Source organism: Puma concolor, chromosome E1, assembly GCF_028749965.1.
Source record: "Puma concolor isolate L17-30 chromosome E1, mPumCon1.1.hap2, whole genome shotgun sequence".
Taxonomy (NCBI): Eukaryota; Metazoa; Chordata; class Mammalia; order Carnivora; family Felidae; genus Puma; species Puma concolor.
In genome coordinates this window covers 20,037,791-20,056,211 of record NC_141680.1, presented here as the reverse complement: position 1 = coordinate 20,056,211, position 18,421 = coordinate 20,037,791, and the positions used below count along the sequence as shown (strand labels likewise).

The window sequence follows — 18,421 nt, the reverse complement described above, 5'->3', positions numbered from 1 at the left end:
AGGAACGCACTTTTAAGAGGCAGAAAGGCGATTCCAAGGGGGTGGCAAGTAGATGAGCTTAAAATAGCCCATCCATCTGGAGAGGTAATAAAAACTGGCACTTAGGAAATGTAGGGAAAGGCGACAGTCAGGAGAACTGCTGAAGGGCCCAAGGATGCTAGGCTGAGGCCTTCAGATGTTATGACAGAAAACAGGGAACCATGCGGTGTCTTGAACCAAAGACGACAAAGGGAATGCATTTCAGACTTTAATGCAAGTTCTTTTATAAGGAAAAATGTTTTGGCAAAACTTAAAATTTTAACCACCACCACAGGACTGGACTCTGAACTCTTCACCCCGCCAAGCAACCAGCTGAAGGACTGACAGATGTTTTTAGATCGATTCGGTAAGATTAATTTTGTCTGTTTCGTGCTTTTACCTGCCAAGTAAGCCACGCTCTGTGTGTTCACCTCAAATTTGTCACAGTTTCTATGTTTGTTGACCAGAGTCAGTAGTGTATGCAGAATTCTGACCGTTCTTGCAACAATGGCAGGTGAAGGATGCCTGTACCCTAAAACAAATAAAAACGAACAGGAAGTTAGTCCATTCTTTCAGCCAGTATTCCTTGAGTTCTTACTCTCTTAACTAGTAACTCTACAGGGAAAGGAAATATAAGGGAAAACTCCTGCCTTCTGAGAACAGCTGTTTGGGAAGATAAACATACAAATGTGAATACTTAATTACAAAAAGATTAAGTACCATATATGTGTAGAAAAGAATACTGTTCCCTGGAACTCTAAGGTACCTCAGGGAGAGGAAAATTAGGAAAGATGGATGTGGTTTCAGATATTCCATTCCCTAAAGCAGTGCAGGAACTTTAAAAAAAAAAAAACAACAAAAACAAACAACTATGTATTGGGGATCACCTTACGATATCTTTTGAAAATAGGGTTCTATTGCTTAAAAAATTTTTTTTTTTCTTAAAGAAAAAACCCTAATGACGTAGGCTGCATATGCTCTCAGAACCCGAAGAACAGGGTTGATCAGAGAGTAAGCCTCGTCTCTGGACACCTTTTAAACATGAAAGCTACTCCATTTTACAGCAGGGGATGTGGACACTGAAAACACCTGGTATATTTTTAGAAATACAGAATAGGCAAGCACTTTATCAGCCTAGTGCAACCCTTCTTTTGAATTCCTGGAGTCAGTGTAATATCTTTTGAGTAATCCCTATTCACCTTAGTGATTAAAACTATTAATATTTTTGCAGAAATTTCATAAGGTGATGAAATCAAATGTTTACATTCACATTAGTGGGTGTATGTACATATGTCAGGCAAAAACTGGGGGAACCTCCATGATCCCTCCAGTGTAAGAATCATTTAAATTGATACAAAACTCTAATTATGACCAAAGCCAGTGCTGCTTAAGACCATTGGTTCATGCTAGTTCCTCATCCTAAGTCTCACTGCTCTTGCCTCTGACTCCTCACCATACGCCGCTCCTATTAATGGCATAGTCTCTGGCCATGGCTGTTCCATGTTAATAAACCAAAGCTAACACACAGTGAAGTCAGCAGTGGGGAGTGGAGCCAGGGCAGGCAGTGATTGGGTTGGCTCTAAAAATAGCTGAGACCACTGCTATAAGCAATACAAAAATCTGAAGCTGGGGGGGGGGGGGAGTGTGGGGTACAAGAAAAGTGAGGTTCTGTGGTACGTAACAATGCAACTAATCAATACGTTAAAAACAAGTTGGGGAAAGTCTGTGATCAACTCTCTAAGCTGTCATTTTCTAACATAAGTTACCCAAGTTACATTTATTGGTTTGCAGTCTGTCTTATTTCCAATAACCGAAAAGGTACTTAGTATTGACTAATAATACAGCTATTAGAAAGTCCGGTATTTAGGATTATTGTAGGAATCAACTCTTTTGCCTTTTAAAGGAAATCTGATAATTGACGTGGAATTAGGCTCTATTAAAATACATATTGAACAAAACATGGCTCAGGAAGACAGATATATTTGCAGTTAAAGTAAGACATATGAGCCAAATTATTTCAACTTATTTAAAATTATGAATTATTTTAGTTACTTCAGGCTTCCTGATATCGTTTCATAAAAACATTCTGACCCAAGCCCTCTACCTTTTAAGAGGTGTCCAACCAGCGCAAAGTTAAAGTTAGAGTTGAAATTGAGTCCAACAAAATGATCCATCTGCTTGCAGTGCCATTCCAGAGGGTTCCGGATTGCCATAAATACTTCCTCTGGACTCTATTAAAGATAATCAGAAGATGGTTGGTGGGGTTCACACAGGATCTTTCCTTAAAGGGTCACTTATTGGTTTTTGATTGTGTTCAACAGCTATGACAAGATAAGTAATCCTTTCGAGTTGAGAGAAATTATTTTCAGATGACTATAGAACACCATAGAACATTCAAGATACTGCAAATAAGTTACTGTGAGACAATCAAGCATACATAAATAATAAGATGACAGAAGATGAAATAGCTTTGGTTTATGATGCAGAACAAATGGTTATCAATTTACATTGTGATGACTTTTTAAAAATTAGAATTATTGTTGTTTTAAACAAGACCATCCATTGAATTGTAGCAGATGTAGTGTTTTGTGTACTATGACTGAAAATTCAAGACAACAAAAAGAGTTCCTATTTACTGAGTGCCCGCAGTATGCGACAATGTTAGATGCATTACTGTACTGAAACCTTAAAGCACTCCTATGCAGCCAACATTAGCTCCATTGTACAGATTTATTGGCTCATTCTTTTACTTCTCAAGTACTTATTATGTGTTTTTGACGTGCCAGGCATGGCTCTAGGCTCTGCAAATAAATCCGTGAACAAAACAAAAACTACTCGCCTTGGTGGATTTTACATTCTAGTGTGGGAAAACAAGGAAACTGAAACTTAAAAATGCTATGCAACTTGCCCAACATAATTAGGGTTTAAGGTCACTGGGTAATGCCCCAGAATCTGCATTTTTAAAAAAAGCCCAGGGAGGGGCGCCTGGGTAGTTCAGTCAGTTAAGCTTCCGACTTCAGCTCGGGTAATGATCTCCTAGTTTGTGAGTTTAAGCCCTGCATCAGACTCTCTGCTGTCAGTGCAGAGCCAGCTTCAGATGTTACGTCCTCCTCTCACTCTGCCCCGCCCCTGCTCGAGTGCTCTCTCTCTCTAAAATAATGAAAAAACAACAACAACAACAACAACAAACAAACCAAAAACGCAGTGATTCCCTCATGAACAGAGATTATTTTTCTCCTCTTTAAAAAATTTTTATTTAAATCCAAGTTACTTAACATATACTGTAATAATCATTTCAGGAGTAGAAGTTAGAGATTCATCATATACATATAACACCCAGTGCTCATCTCAACAAGTGCCTTCCTTAATGCCCATGACCCATTTAATCCATCCCCCTCCCAAGACCCCTCCAGCAACCCTCAGTTCGTTTTCTCTGCATTGAAGAGTCTCTTATAGTTTGCCTTCCTCTCTGTTTTTATCTTATTTTTCTTTCCCTTTCCTGAACAGAAATTTTTAAAAGCCAACAACTGAAGGTATTTAGGGTCATGCTCAGGTTATCTAGATTTCTATCTCAAAGAAAGGAAAACAGGAGTATTTAAAATAAATGTCAAGAGGTGTTTACAGTAGCACTGTTTATAACAGAAAAGAAGAAACGACAGAAACAAATGTTCATTAATGGGCAAATGGTTGAAAAAATTGTGGCTCATGCATACTGTATTCTGCAGCCATGGGAAAGAATTACACACACACACACACACACACACACACACACACACACACACACAGAAACATGTCCGTGTGAATGTGTGTGTGTGTGTGTGTGCTTAGAAAGATGTTCACTTTATGTTGTTAAATAAAAAAGGAAGTTGCAGAATATTATATAAGGTATGATTATCTATTACTGCTATATGTACAATTTATTTTTTCTAGCTTTATTAAGGTATTACTGACAAAATTCTAAGGTGTTTAAAGTGTACAACATGATGATTTGATACACGTTTACACTGTGAAAGAATTTACCCCATCCAGTTAATGAACATGCCCATCATGTCACATATTTACAGCCCGCTTTTGATGAGAACATTAAGTCGTTAAATGTAGAACTTTCAGTTCTACTCTTAGCAAGTGTCAATTATACACTACAGTGTTATCAACTATAGTCACCGTGTTATACAGCAGATCCTCAGACCTTATTCATCTCACCTCCTGGCAACTTCTAATAAGCTTTATTAACTCTGATTCCTAGTATCCTGGGGGCACTGAAGTCAATATTAGCTCCTGCTAATGGGCCGTTGTGGCAATGAAAATACCAAGGCAGATATGCCTAGACAGACATTTCATTTACAACTATTTTTATATCCGTACAAATAGCCAACAGCTAGCTATCTCTCTCTGAGCACCATGGTCCCAAGACAACCCCAGAGAAGCACAACGGGGATCATGAAGGATGGGCTCTAGTCCCCAATCAGATGTACGAACATGGACAAGCTAGTTAACTTTTTTCTTTCGTGTTTTGTAAAATGGAGGTTTGATGGATACACTTCAAGGTGGCTGTTCCAAGTGTATACCACATCTGGCAGACTGATGAAACAGTGTTTAACCCAAGTATCTTCACACTTCAAACCATGCTCCTGTTCTCTGTGTTTTTCCCACTCACAGCTTTGTTCAGCTCACTTCAAGTAAATCTCTTGTTATAAACATGTACATATCTTAAAAAAAAAAATTCCTCCCCTTTCTTTTTCCTAGACTTATCCCATTTTTCTCCAAAGACAAACGGGACATCATTTCATACTGTTATATGCCTTCCTCTATACTCTGTGAACCAAAATCCAACCACAGTCAAGGTTGATAAACATTACGAAGGGCGCTAATGGTATGTTTCAAAGTGGGATTAGGCAAAACCAAAAACTAGTATAATTAGGTACCCCAAAGTGTCCTTTAGACTCTCCACCCTATTTTTCATTAAGTACCATTATTCAATAAAAATAAGCTTTCGTATACATTATTTCTTCATCCGTGAAATGGGAGGTAGAGAACGCTAATCTTGGGTTATGAAATCACAAATAACGATGGTCCTATGTAGTACAGTGCAAAGTACAGCACAGCACACAGCCTAGCATAATAGCTATTACTACTCAATTTTTTTTTAATGTTTATTTATTTTTGAGAGAGATAGTGCAAGTGGGGGACAGGCAGAGAGGATGGGAGGCAGAGGATCTGAAGTGGGTTCTGCGCTGACAGCAGAGAGCCTGATGCAGGGCTTGAACTCATGAACTGTGAGATCATGACCCAAGCTGAAGTCAGACACTCAACCAACTGAGCCACCCAGGCACCCCTACTCAATAGATTTTTAAAAAAATGTTTGTTTATGTGGGAATGCAGGCTGGTGCAGCCGCTCTGGAAAACAGTATGGAGGTTCCTCAAAAAACTAAAAATAGAACTACCCTATGACCCAGCAATTGTGCTACTAGGCATTTATCCACGGGATACAGGTGTGCTGTTTCGAAGGGACACAGGCACCCCCATGTTTATAGCAGCACCATCAACAATAGCCAAAGTATGGGAAGAGCCCAAATGTCCATCGATGGATGGATGGATAAAGAAGATGTGGTATATATATACAATGGAGTTATTACTCGGCAATCAAAAAGAATGAGATCTTGCCATTTGCAACTACATGGATAGAACTGGAGGGTATTATGCTAAGTGAAATTAGTCAGAGAAAGAAAAAATCATATGACTTCACTCATATGAGGACTTTAAGAGACAAAACATATGAACATAAGGGAAGGGAAATGAAAACAACATTAAAAACAGGGAGGGGGACAAAACAGAAGAGACTCAAATATGGAGAACAAACAGAGGGTTACTGGAGGGGGTGTGGGAGGGGGGATGGGCTAAATGGGTAAGGGGCACTAAGGAATCTACTCCTGAAATCATTGTTGCACTATATGCTAACTAATTTGGATGTAAATTAAAAAAAAAAAAAGTTTGTTTATGTATTTTTGAGAGAGTGAGTGAGTGAGTGTGTGTGCAGGGGAGGGGCAGAGAGAGAGGGAGAGAGAATCCCAAGCAGGCTCAGCACTGTCAGTGCAGAGCCCTATGTGGGGCTCGAACCCACGAACTGTGAGATCATGACCTGAGCCAAACTCAAGAGTCAGAAGCTTAACTGACTGAGCGACCCAGGGACCCCATCAATATATGTATATATATTTTAAGTTTATTTAATTAGAGAGAGGGGGAGAGAGTGTGTGTGCGAGCTAAGGAGGGGCAGAGAGAGGGAGAGAGAATCCCAAGCAAGCTCTGCACTGCCAGGGGCTGGAACCCATGAACCAATCATGACCTGAGCTGACAGGAGATGCTCAACTGAGCCACCCAGGTGCCCCACTACTCAGTATTTTTCATCCCTCTTCTATTTACCAGTATTGGGTGAATACTGTTTTCTGCTATTTTTACATAGGAAAGTTTAGTTTTATATGAGTTGTTAAGAAGCTATACTCACAATAAGTTGTATTAAAGAAATTCATATTGAAGTTATGGACCTCTTCTGACTTTAAAAGGACAACAATAAAAAAGAGAGGAATTCTTAACGTGCATACTCTAGGGATGCCAAATGAAAGCTTGCTTACCTTGTCGTTGAATATCCGCAGACTGTCTAAGGTGTGCAGGTTTTGTTCAAGAAGGGCGGTGCCTGCTGAATACAAGTTGACCTCATCGAGCTGTAGCACAGCCACAGCTACCCAAAAGAGGGCTTTGTGCAGAGGGGAGTCCTGGCAAAGGCCACGCATTCCAGATTAGTGAGATGAGCTACAAAATAGTCTCGTTCAAAACACATTGCAGTATCAAACAGAGCACATTAACGCCCAGATGATGCATGTTTTCTCTTCTGAAGAAGGTAAATATACGGGTAGGCTCTTCATCTACTGCATGTGTATAGCTAAAGACACAGTTAGCCAGGCTGAGAACATTAACACCTACTTTGGTTTCTCCCTGTTCTTTGATCCCAAACTCCAGTCACCAAGTCTTGTTGATCCTTCCAAAGTAGTCTCTTTAGTATTTGCTTATTGCTAACGACTTTATTCTACACCAACCTTCTTTACTGTAAATGTGGATTCTTTTTTGCCTCTGGTCTCCCCGTACTCCAATCTGCGGTGCACAATGCCCCCAGAAGAACCCTTCTAAGCAGCCTTCCTTTTGTCATATTACTTATCTGCTTGAAAACATATAGGGACATTTCCAAACTCCTTTCTGAAGGGTCTTAGATGTTAGATTAGTTCTATCCAATCTTTACAATCTTCCCTCTCTCTATTCTCCTGCAAAATTTCTCCATACAACTAGAATATTCTGCCCACCATCTCTTCACTGTCCCAGCATTCTTGTATGACCCTCCTGCTGCATGGTTTGCTATGCAAGGCTTTCTCCCTTTCTCTACACTAAATCCCACTATCTCTTTAACTTTAGATTCTACCCTTTTAATTTTCTTGTCACCTTTATCAGCATAGTATCTCTTGCTGTTATGAATTAAAGATATTGATTTGGGGGAACCCTTATTTAGCAGCTAAGTGTGGTATAGGGGAAAATACATAGACTTCAGGGTCAGACAGCCTTGGAAGAGAATCGTGGTTCTGTCTTATTAGGTATGTGACCTTGGGGAAGTCACTTAGCCCTTCTGAGCCTCATTTTAACGTATGAGGACGAGCAAACCATTTTGTGTAATTTAGGATTAGAAGATGTGCTTGTAGATACAACTCGATAGGAGGAGCACACAGGTATTTATTTCTCTGTAGCCTCCCTCAAATCTTTGTACTCAATTCATATAATTATACAACTTTAGAGTTGGAAAATAATGCTCCACCATCATCTAGTCTATTCATTTTATCAATGTGGAAATATGATGTCCAGATATGTTAAACGACCTGCTCCAGGCCACAAAGCTGAGATAAGCTCAGCCCATCCTAAATCAGTGGCCGCATCCTTTCATTCCTTTTAAACATCAACTTCATTTAGCACCCAAACTCCTTTGGTGATTAGGTACACTTCACCCAACTTTACATTTCTCCATGGTAATGATCGTGAACTATTATCGTACTTATTTTATTATCTATTTCATGCCCCAACTCCCACACTCGTCCCAGAATGTAAGCTCCATGAGGGTAGGGAATTTTATTAGTTTGGTTCAGGTACTACCTCTCTAGAACCTAACATGGTACTTGGCACATAGCAGGTGCTCAATGAACACTTATTGGACAAAACAATTCAGAGTCTACACCTGTCTTCCTTTAGCACTGATGAGACAAAAACTTAGAAGCACCCGAGAACATCCTCCACATACTTATCTTCCTCTAGTGTGAGTTCTTCAAACAGCTACACTTAAAGACAGGAAGTTCTGCTTTAACTACCTCCTCTTCTTTATAACCTCTCAGCCCAACTTATTTTCTGAACTCTCTGACACAAAATGAAACATTTAATACCAATGCCCAAACTAAATGGGCTCGTTCTGTACAGTAATTACCTTATTGAGGAGCGGCTGTAATTTGGTTAGCGCTATTACTGTGGCTTCTATCAGAACTTGACTGTTGTAAGTATCAGGTCCTTTTAAGCAACTCTCAAGTGCCTTTTAGGGAAACAGAATTTTTTATTTTACTTTCACTGAAATAAAACATACACTCCTAAACTGGATCTCAGAATCAGTTCAGAATAATTCCTTGGTTAGTAAGTGCTAGAATTATTTCCAATGCTGTGGTATTCTTGGTAGCTAGATCATTTGGGTTTTCATTTTTAAATACTTCTATGTTATATTCCAATACAATATTTTGTGCATTATTATATTGTTACAAATTAAATACTTTTGTATAAGGCAAGTTCTACCATATAGTTAAATGCTTTGAAAACTGATAAAATACTGAGAGTACCTTCTTAGCCAAAGAGACAATACATATTTTCTTTTAAGGTGTCTTCTTTAGAAAAGGTTTCTTCACTTCAAAGAATTATAATAAAGAAAATAACCAAATCCATTGTTTAAAGGTTTAGCAAGCAACATGCAAGATATTTTATTAACTTCAAGTTTAGATGTCGCTGAGAAACATGCAAGATATGCTTTCCAACTTGAGACCCACAGATATTTGGGAGGAGGGACAGAGATGTACCTTGCTAAGAATACGGATAATCTGCTTTATCTGCCCATGAGACACTCGCTTGCTAATACAGCCAAAGACAACAAGAGCTCTCGGTTGCAGGGATGGATTATATTGGAATGCGAATCTGCAATTAAAAGACCCAAAAAGTCTATGAAAACCTTTGTGTTTATACATACTAGGTAATTAATTAAAATATCGACTCTGCAGTAATGTTGACATTTTCAACAATACCCATACTCCTACGAGTTAAATTTATTTGGGACATACCTTTGAGCTAGTTCCGTCCACTGGTCCAGCCACTTGCATGTTGGAATATCTCTCATACATGCCTTAAAAAAAGGATACTCTAAATAGAGTCATGCACATAAATGTATACTAATCATTAAATAATGCTTATAATGTCATTAAATAAGCGATGTATATATATATATATTACCAATAAACACATTCCATGGGAGTTTTATTTAAGCATTAAGCGTAAAATAGAATAAACTGGTATTTCTTCTTTACAGTACTAACGGATTAAAAAAATAACCTTAGTTTCTTATCATTTTTGCCTAGTGTACCTCCATTATCTCCAACAAAGCTTCTGTGACTGTTTCCAAGGAGGTCAAAGCAAAAGTCTCCCTCTCGTAGGAGCCAGGAGAGAACGACCTGTCCCGGTAACTGGAGCGGAAGGCAATGACGGCAGCTGACTTGACTTTGCTAATGCCAAACAGCAAGTAAAACTTGGGTAATGAGAACTCTGTCAAACTGAGTCTCAAAACTTGCTTGGTCTCTTCTGTAAAAGAAAAGAGGAACAAGTGAAGACTTTAAAGATATTAACTTTTTAACGTGGCAAATTTCACTTTGAATTTGGAAAATTTGAGTAGCAGATCAAAATTATATAACCATGCTCCCTAAACCAACCCTCTAGATACATTATCTCAATGTTCATTGCTTTAGCTCCATTTCTCTACAAATTCACGCGAGTAATGCTACACCGTCAACTGGTGCTCAGGCTTTAGCTTCTGTGATAGTTACAAGATTCTACCTGACAAATACACACACAAAATCTTGGCTATAGCTTGAAATGGAATGGAATTAATTTATTCTTTTTCTTTTTGATAGTGTTTCATGCCACTATCACAAGCTCCAATAAGCAGCCAGTGTTAAGGCACCGTACTCACAACTAGGATAATTTGTGCCAACCAGGCTATATAAAGTGGAGAAAGGAATTACAAAACACAAGTTACTTTCTTGGAACTCACCACTAAAATGCAGCTGTGAACAAGTACACAGAGAGTGAATGATATTAATGACCAATCCGTGTGTGGAAGCTCTAAGGGAGAGCGGCCCCGTGGCTACTAAGAAAGTAACAACGTGGAAGAGGTAGGGGAGATGAGCTGCCACGTCAAGGGAATTGTTGAAGGACAGCATCAGCATGTAGCGTGCGAGGATGGCAATGTCGTCCCACATGAGATGCTGTTCTAAGGTAGGAGTTGGAGACAAGCATGTCTTGTCAATTATTTTGCACATCCTTCCAATAACCTGTCAAGAAACAGAATTTTAAGAAACACAAGGGCTAAAAAAAAGTTTTATCACAAAAAATTTCAGTTTAACTCTAAAACGACTAGTCGCCATACCAAAAAACCTCCCGGTAATAAAAACAGACACATCATGCCATGGTCCAGAAGGCAAAGGAAAAGTTGATTACCTTGCTGGAAACCAATTTCACATTTCCAGAAGCCAAAGCTACGGCAGTATCTGCCATCACCTCAGCTTTTATTGATCCCAAGCCACCTGTCGCACTGGTTTTGATGAAACTGTCTAGTACAACGTCAAGGAGATCTGTAATCTAGTGGAAGAGGGAGAAATAATGTATGTTTCAGCCATCCGTTGTGCCAACTTAACTTTTAATTTAAAAATACTGCAAGCAGCAGCCCAATCAACATGAAACTTCTACGTTCCCTGAGGCCTCCAAAACACTAGGTTTCATTTAGAGACCTGTCAATAAATGAAATTTATCATTACATATCCGAAGGAGTATGAAGATATTCACTCAACTGCGTCAGAGATGAAGAGACTGGCAGGCAAAAATTTTAAATTTCCACGTGTATTATTTTCATCCACTAGCAAAGCACCTCTGTTGTCTCCTAAGACAGTCATGTGTGATTAATATAAAATACAATTGTTTTAATATATAGGAAATGACTTCAAGTGCTGAGATGTTTTACAGAGCTCTAAAACCAGCTCCAAGGTCATTTCAAATTACTTGGAGGATTCGCAGCATTGTTTGAGTTAAGGGATCACTTCCTTAAGCGGTAATGTTGAAGAAATGATGGGCATAATTCTTGTCAGATAAAAAGGAAAACATTACAGTATATTCTGTACTTTACTCCTGGTGTTCTTGTGAGAGAGAACGATAGACGAAAGCAGGTGTCCCAAATAACATCAACTGACAAATATCTACTGACCTCTCTGGTATGTCAGGTACTAGAATATGTTACACAGCACTATTTACTAGAAACAACACTGGAGTTTTACAGTTGAATCCTATACAGTTATGTCATGGAAAAGAGCACTAAAATAATTAGTTTTTTTCTGGCTCTGAAACCTGCATTAGACATCTACAATTCTGAAGCAGATCAAGAATTAGGGGAGTGTCTGCATGCCTTTTGAAAGAGGGGACTGTCTTTTCCACAGCTGTATCCCTAATGCCTAGCACAATGTTTTGCACAAAGGGGGTACTAGATTAATATCTGCATCACGGAGGTACTAGACATTTAAATATTTGAGCAAACTCAATACCTGCCCAAGGCTCCCCCATATTTTGGCTTGAATAGATGGGTACATCTGTTTCTCATTTATGGTCATTGTTATCAGCTTATCGAGAATGGCGGTAACTCTTTGTCGTTTGGCATCATCATTGTGCTTACAAAAACGGACCAGGTTTGACAGCCATGGAGTCATGTATTCCAAACAAAGGTGTTTCAATTCAATACCTGGGAAAAAATACACCATTAGCATAGATGGCCAATGAAAAGGACATCCACAATAAAAATAAGGGATTGGGAGAAAGAAGGTAAAAGGTAAAGATCATTACCTAGGAGACAGCCTGGAGAAAAGAGATTTGGCCACCATGTTAAAGACAGAGACGAGGAGAATAGGCCGTGAAGAAAGTAATCTTAGAAGCCAACTAGCCATGTTTGAAAAGGTTTATCTTATTTTTCTCCCTCTTAATACCTTCTAGTTAAAATTTTTACTCTAATTGTAAAAGGAATATGTGGCAATCCAAGAAAGTTAGGGAAAAGGAAAGCATCCCCACAAAAATGAAGCTGAGATTAATCTCTCTCTCCTCAGGCTTTCAAAGCTATGCAGAGATGAGGTACATTACGTGTGCGTATGCACAGAAAACCCACCCCATGTCTTCCACAAAGACGGGGGCTATGCTGTACGTGCAGTAGGTTTTGAATATCTTCTGCACCACACGTTATACTGAGGTTATTACTCATCATTAAAAATTCTCCATAAACACTTTTTGAACCATTTTGAAATAACTTCGGACTTAGAAAAAGATACAAAAATTCCTCCATGTAACTTTATCTAGAGTCCCCAAAATGCTTTTTTTTAATTGTGGTAAAATACACACGGCATGAAATTTGCCATTGGTAAGTGCACATGTCAGTGGCCTTACGTACATCATTGTGCAACTATCTCCAGTCTCCATCTCCAGAATATTTTCATCTTTCCAAACTGAAATTCTGAACCAAAATATTTTTAACGGTTTCATGTTACTCCATCATATGGAAATATGACAATTTAAATTTTTTTTTTTTCAACGTTTATTTATTTTTGGGACAGAGAGAGACAGAGCATGAACGGGCGAGGGGCAGAGAGAGAGGGAGACACAGAATCGGAAACAGGCTCCAGGCTCTGAGCCATCAGCCCAGAGCCCGACGCGGGGCTCGAACTCACGGACCGTGAGATCGTGACCTGGTTGAAGTCGGACGCTCAACCGACTGCGCCACCCAGGCGCCCCTGGAAATCTGACAATTTAATTAGTTCTTCATTGTTTGACCTTTAGATTGTTCCCATATTTTGCTATTATAAATAACATTATGTGAAGTTCAAAAGTAGGCAAAATAAATCCATGGCGATAGAGGTCCTAAGAGTGGTTACTCTTGGTGAGGGGATGGTGTACTGACTGAGAGGAGTCTTCTGGATGCTGGAAATGTTCTTGTTCTGGGAGATGGTTTTGTGATGTATTCACATGTAAAAATTCATCAAGCTGTTCACTTAAGATGTGGGCACTTGACTGGTAGGATATGCCTGAATTTTAAAAATGTAAATAAAAAGTAATGCTATAATAAACACCTGAACATCAATTCCTGAGGATAAATTCTAAAAGATGGAATCATGAGGCCAAAAGGTATGAACATTCCTAAGACTCTTGATATCCATGTCCAAACTGCTTTCTCAAAACACTGCCCCTGTTCACAATTCCATCGACTGCCAACACTGAAATAAAGTGAACAAAATCCTTTGCCAGTTTGATAACTGAATGTTATCTTTCTATTCTTTGAGTTTGTATTTCTTTGATTTTATTAGTGAATTTCTTAAAATACATTCTTTTTTAGCATGACCTGCATGCTACTGCTGTTGATCCACTTCTCATTAATCTGTAAGAACTCTTTGTGATTAAAGGTGTTAATCTTTTCTCATATTTGCTGCAAGCCTATTTCCTAGTTTTTTATTATCTTTTACTTGTGTTTCAGTTTTGGAAATAGAGATGTTTTGAAGTTTTATGTGGTCATTTATGTTCACCATTTCCTTTGTTTCCATCTACCACTTTTTTCCTTCATAAGTCCTTAATCACCCAGAAAGCTATTAAACATTTTTCTTCCTTTTTAATGCTTCCAGTTTTTATTTTTTATCTAATTTTTAAAGTTTATTTATTTTGGGGGAGAGAGAGCACGCAAGCAGAGGAGGCGCAGAGGGAGACGGGGAGAGAGAGAGAGAAAGAGAGAGAGAGAGAGAGAGAGAGAGAGAGAGAGGGAGGGAGGGAGGGAGGGAGGGAGGGAGGGAATCCCAGGTAGGCTCTACATGGCAGCACAGAGCCTGATGTGGGGCTCAAACCCACGAACCATGAGATCATGATCTGAACTGAAATCAAGAGTTGGGTGCTTAACCGACTGAGCCACCCAGGCGCCCCCATGGTTCCAGTTTTTATATCTTAAATATAACTAGAACTTATTCTGGTATCTTGTGGTTTAGGGTGAAGATGGACCCAATTTAATGCATTTCCCCATCTCATTGCTTAAATGATTTAATCTTCCCCCATCAGTTTGTGATGCTTCTTTATCAATCTTTTTCTCTTAAACTGATCTGACTGCTGACTCTTGAACACCTCTGTTTGAATTACTGTACTGGTATGTGTCCAGATGTCTGCAACATCAAGTGTGTCTCAGTTTTCTTTCTATACTTTCTTACCTACTCTTGTCCTTTTAGGTGAAATTTAAAATCATTTTCAGTTCTGCCTCCTTTTTAATCCTCAAATCCTGAAGCTATTTTGATGGGATTGCACTGAATTTATAACAATCTGGGAACAACTGTTTAATCCAGGAACACAACATGCCTGGTCATTCACACGAATCTTTTTTTTTAATATTAATATTTCTTAACAAAGCTTTATGCTTTTCTTGTTTTGTCAGTCTTAACACATTGTCTCTTTAGAGTTATATTCCTACATCTCTTATTGTTAAGTAACTATATATAGTGATCTGGTCTTGAGGAATTGTCAAAGTTTTCAATGACCTGAGAAATCAAGAAATATGTTTGAATGCAGAAAAAAGTTTATGTATTATGGAGAGAGAAAGGGAAGCAAATGTCAGGAAATAAGCTGGAAGAAGAGCAACATTTATACTACTACAGGGTATGAGAATGAATGAATGGAAAGAGTGGATGTTAAATTTATAAGACATCTTTTTTTTTAATTTTTAAAAAAAATCTTTATTTTTGAGAGTTGGGGGGAGGGGCAGAGAGAGAGGGAGACACAGAATCTGAATTAGGCTCCAGACTCTGAGATGTCAGCACAGAACCCGACGTGGGGCTCGAACCCACGGACTCATGACCTGAGCTGAGGTTGGACACTTAACCGACTGAGCCACCCAGGCACCCCTGTTAGGACTTGTTAAAAGCCAAGTCAGGAGTTGACTCTGGACCCTGTATTATGCGCCACTGCATTCTCCAGGCACTGTACTTGAACACTAAAATCACAGTTCAAAGACAACCTCAAGAAAAGAGAACATGACTCTTTCTTTAAAATCAAGGGGATGACGGGGCACCTGGGTGGCTCAGGTCATGATCTCAATTCGTGGGTTCGAGCCCCATGTCAGGCTCTGTGTTGACAGCCCAGAGCCTGGAGCCTGTTTTGGATTCTGTGTCTTCCTCTCTCTTTCTCTGCCCCTCTCCTGCTCATGCTCTGTCTCTGTCTGTCTCTCAAAAATAAATAAATGTTAAAAAAAAAAAAAAAATAAGGGGATGACATGGACACTTCACTCATTTGGAATAATCAGCTAAGAAGACAAATCCTAGAGCCAATTAAACTGGAACAGAGCAAAAACTACTTTGTATGTGGCTTGTGGCTCAGAGACATGTAAGGTATCAGAATCTTGCCATCACGTGTTTGTGGCCAGAATTTTGGCAGATTTCTCAATGTTGTCTACCAGGAAGTTCCTGCAGAGTTCTGTCAGGTGCAGATGAAAAATTAGAGGAGGTAAACAACTGAAAATAAAAATCAATTATGATTTCACTGGCAAATTCTGCAATGAAAGGATTTTCTCGGACTCTTCTTAGAATCGTTGTTAGTATTAAAGAAAATTATTACTTACTAGATTTGCTAAATCCAGAAATACACTCTTCCAAAAATTCTAAGGTGAGATGTGGCTCATTGGCCGCCAGTGTCTTACTAATAGAGACAATAAAGAGGGTGTTGTTGGCAGGGATGCATAAACCTGACGTCTCTAGTAGCTGGCCCTCGATTTTTAAATTAAAGGTACAAGTTAAGGCACAGAGAAGATTATAGGCAGCTGACCTAGGAGAAAACACAAATGAAGTTGTTTAAAACTTATTTTTTCTTATAAGCTCCAATTTTTTTTTCATAACACACAACTTATGATTCTATTACAAAGCATAATAACTATTTTTAAACTTTATGATCCATTAGAGACAAGATGTTATGATTCTACAGTAAACACAAAACACCCCTTGACCATTTATGGATTTCCTTTAAAGGAGGTTCTTGACATAACCAGAACAGCACTGTGAGGTTCCTGCGACAGGTAAGTTTAAGACCTTCCTAAAAGACATTTCCCTGGGATATAAAATAGGAGAGATTTATGGTCCTAAGGTGGATCAACAGAAAGAAGTAGAATGAGGCTCATCATATTTTCAGTGAAGCCCAAACCTCAAATTGTGGCTCCCCTCCCATCAGATCCATTTATAATGGGGATCATGAGAAGAGAAACGAGATGGCCCCTCATCCAATTAAAATGTGAAAATCTTTAACCAACACTACTGAATTTCTTTCTGGGTGTCCTACAAGACATACTACAAACTGGGGGGTCAAAAACAAACGTAATGTAATGAAGTCCCCCCATCTTTCCTTCCATTACACATAACCACTGACAACAACCAAATAATTATATATCCAGGTTCCATTAGAAACAAAACTTTTCTAAATGTCTGAAAATATACTTAAGCAATTTAGGAGACAGGTCAAAAAACTCACACTCGATTTTCAAATTTTCATTTTTCTCCCCCATCTGGTAAGAGAAATAGTTTGGTCTGTAAATTTTCGGTTTTCCTGACCTCTGAACTTTCATCATGCTACTATATTTATGCAACAACCATCTGGGGGCAAAAGGCATTGAAATCTGAATCAGCCTAAAGGTTTCTTCCCTGGAATGACCTGCTTCAGCAAAAAGCAGAAGCTGTCAGCTCACTTTATTTCAGACGAGAATACAGGATCAATTCAAGCTGATAACTGTTAGAAGATGTTAGCATTCTTCTATGAGGAACTTTGAATTAGAAATTAAAGGCAGGCTTTGTAGCTCTATTTTCCTAAAATGAGAATGTTAATATTGTTTCTAAGTTTATGTATCTCTTACTAACTCCTAGGAATTTGGAGTTACATTATTTTGACATTGACTTTTATTCTTGGACATTTTCAACAGCTATAAAGAATGGGGCCCTCCTCAAACTGGGGGTAGGTGTCACAGGTTCCTTGCAGATAATGAAAGCTAAGCACACACACAATTTTATGTATAGTTTCTGGGAGTTCATGGACTCCATGAGGCCCCGTTCAGGTAAAGAAATCTTGATTCCCCCCCGCACCCCCCTTTATTTAAGAATCAGGAATCCTAAAAGGCCCACTTATAAAACTGGGCTAGATTATTATACCCTAGAAAGATTTTCTGGAGCTAAGAATTTATACCTGTAAAAATCTTGACAGTCCCAAGGAACCTGGGACAAAGAATTATCCTAAAATAAAAAGCAGAGGGGAGAAAGGAGGGAGGAGTGCAAAGAGACACTGGCAGAGAGAGGAAGTGGGGGGCGGGGACTGGGAGGCAGTAATACTAACCGAGCAGAAACTGTTTGGTAGGTGCTAAAATATACTACTGCGTATACTATTAAACCTTTGCAGGTACATAGGGAAGGCACTGTTACCTTTATTTTGAAAATGAGGAAACTAGGGCTAAGAGTACTTTAGGATCTTGCCCAAAGTCATACATGGTAGCAGATCTAGATTTAAACCAAATCTACTGACCCCACAAGCCAGCCATGCCCTTTCCTCATTCACGTTCAGATTATTAAGCCTGAACAGAACCAATTATACTCTGTCAGATGACATCTGCATTAGTCTTAAGACTTCAGGAATTTTGTTGAAGTCACATAGGTGGAAAGTATGCAATGTTACTGTCTGAGTTATTGAACATTAAGCCCTCCTTTGTCAAACAATGATAATCTAATTTGACTGTGAGGAAACTTAACAGTGATATAGTTTTGAACAGGGGAAAACATAATTAGAAGACTCAGAGAAGGAGAAACTTAGGACTAACTTTTTTTAAAAAGGCTTTTGCGGGGGCAGGGGGACCCAGAACAATAAAACTGCTATGCAGTCTGTTTCAGATGAAAGTTTCCTGGAGAAAGAACATATACTGCTTTAGTGTGAATCACCCTATTTAGAATTCCACAGTTCATGTGAATACACCCCACAAGCTGAT

The 18,421-nt window shown here is 38.9% G+C and overlaps 1 protein-coding gene across 9 annotated transcripts in view; it reads right to left on the bottom strand.

Moving 5' to 3' along the window:
• NF1 (neurofibromin 1) overlaps nucleotides 1-18,421 on the bottom strand; it is a 247,612-nt gene that overhangs the window by 24,116 nt on the left and 205,075 nt on the right. For all 9 annotated transcript variants that reach the window (XM_086686551.1, XM_086686554.1, XM_086686552.1 and 6 more), the window contains 11 exons: nucleotides 16,028-16,230; nucleotides 11,946-12,139; nucleotides 10,852-10,992; nucleotides 10,406-10,685; nucleotides 9,722-9,936; nucleotides 9,423-9,484; nucleotides 9,165-9,279; nucleotides 8,531-8,632; nucleotides 6,648-6,788; nucleotides 2,123-2,249; nucleotides 419-550 (listed from right to left, as the gene is read on the bottom strand). In XM_086686551.1, the coding sequence (XP_086542677.1) occupies nucleotides 419-550; nucleotides 2,123-2,249; nucleotides 6,648-6,788; nucleotides 8,531-8,632; nucleotides 9,165-9,279; nucleotides 9,423-9,484; nucleotides 9,722-9,936; nucleotides 10,406-10,685; nucleotides 10,852-10,992; nucleotides 11,946-12,139; nucleotides 16,028-16,230 (1,712 nt within the window). The remainder of the gene's footprint in view (nucleotides 1-418; nucleotides 551-2,122; nucleotides 2,250-6,647; nucleotides 6,789-8,530; nucleotides 8,633-9,164; nucleotides 9,280-9,422; nucleotides 9,485-9,721; nucleotides 9,937-10,405; nucleotides 10,686-10,851; nucleotides 10,993-11,945; nucleotides 12,140-16,027; nucleotides 16,231-18,421) is intronic.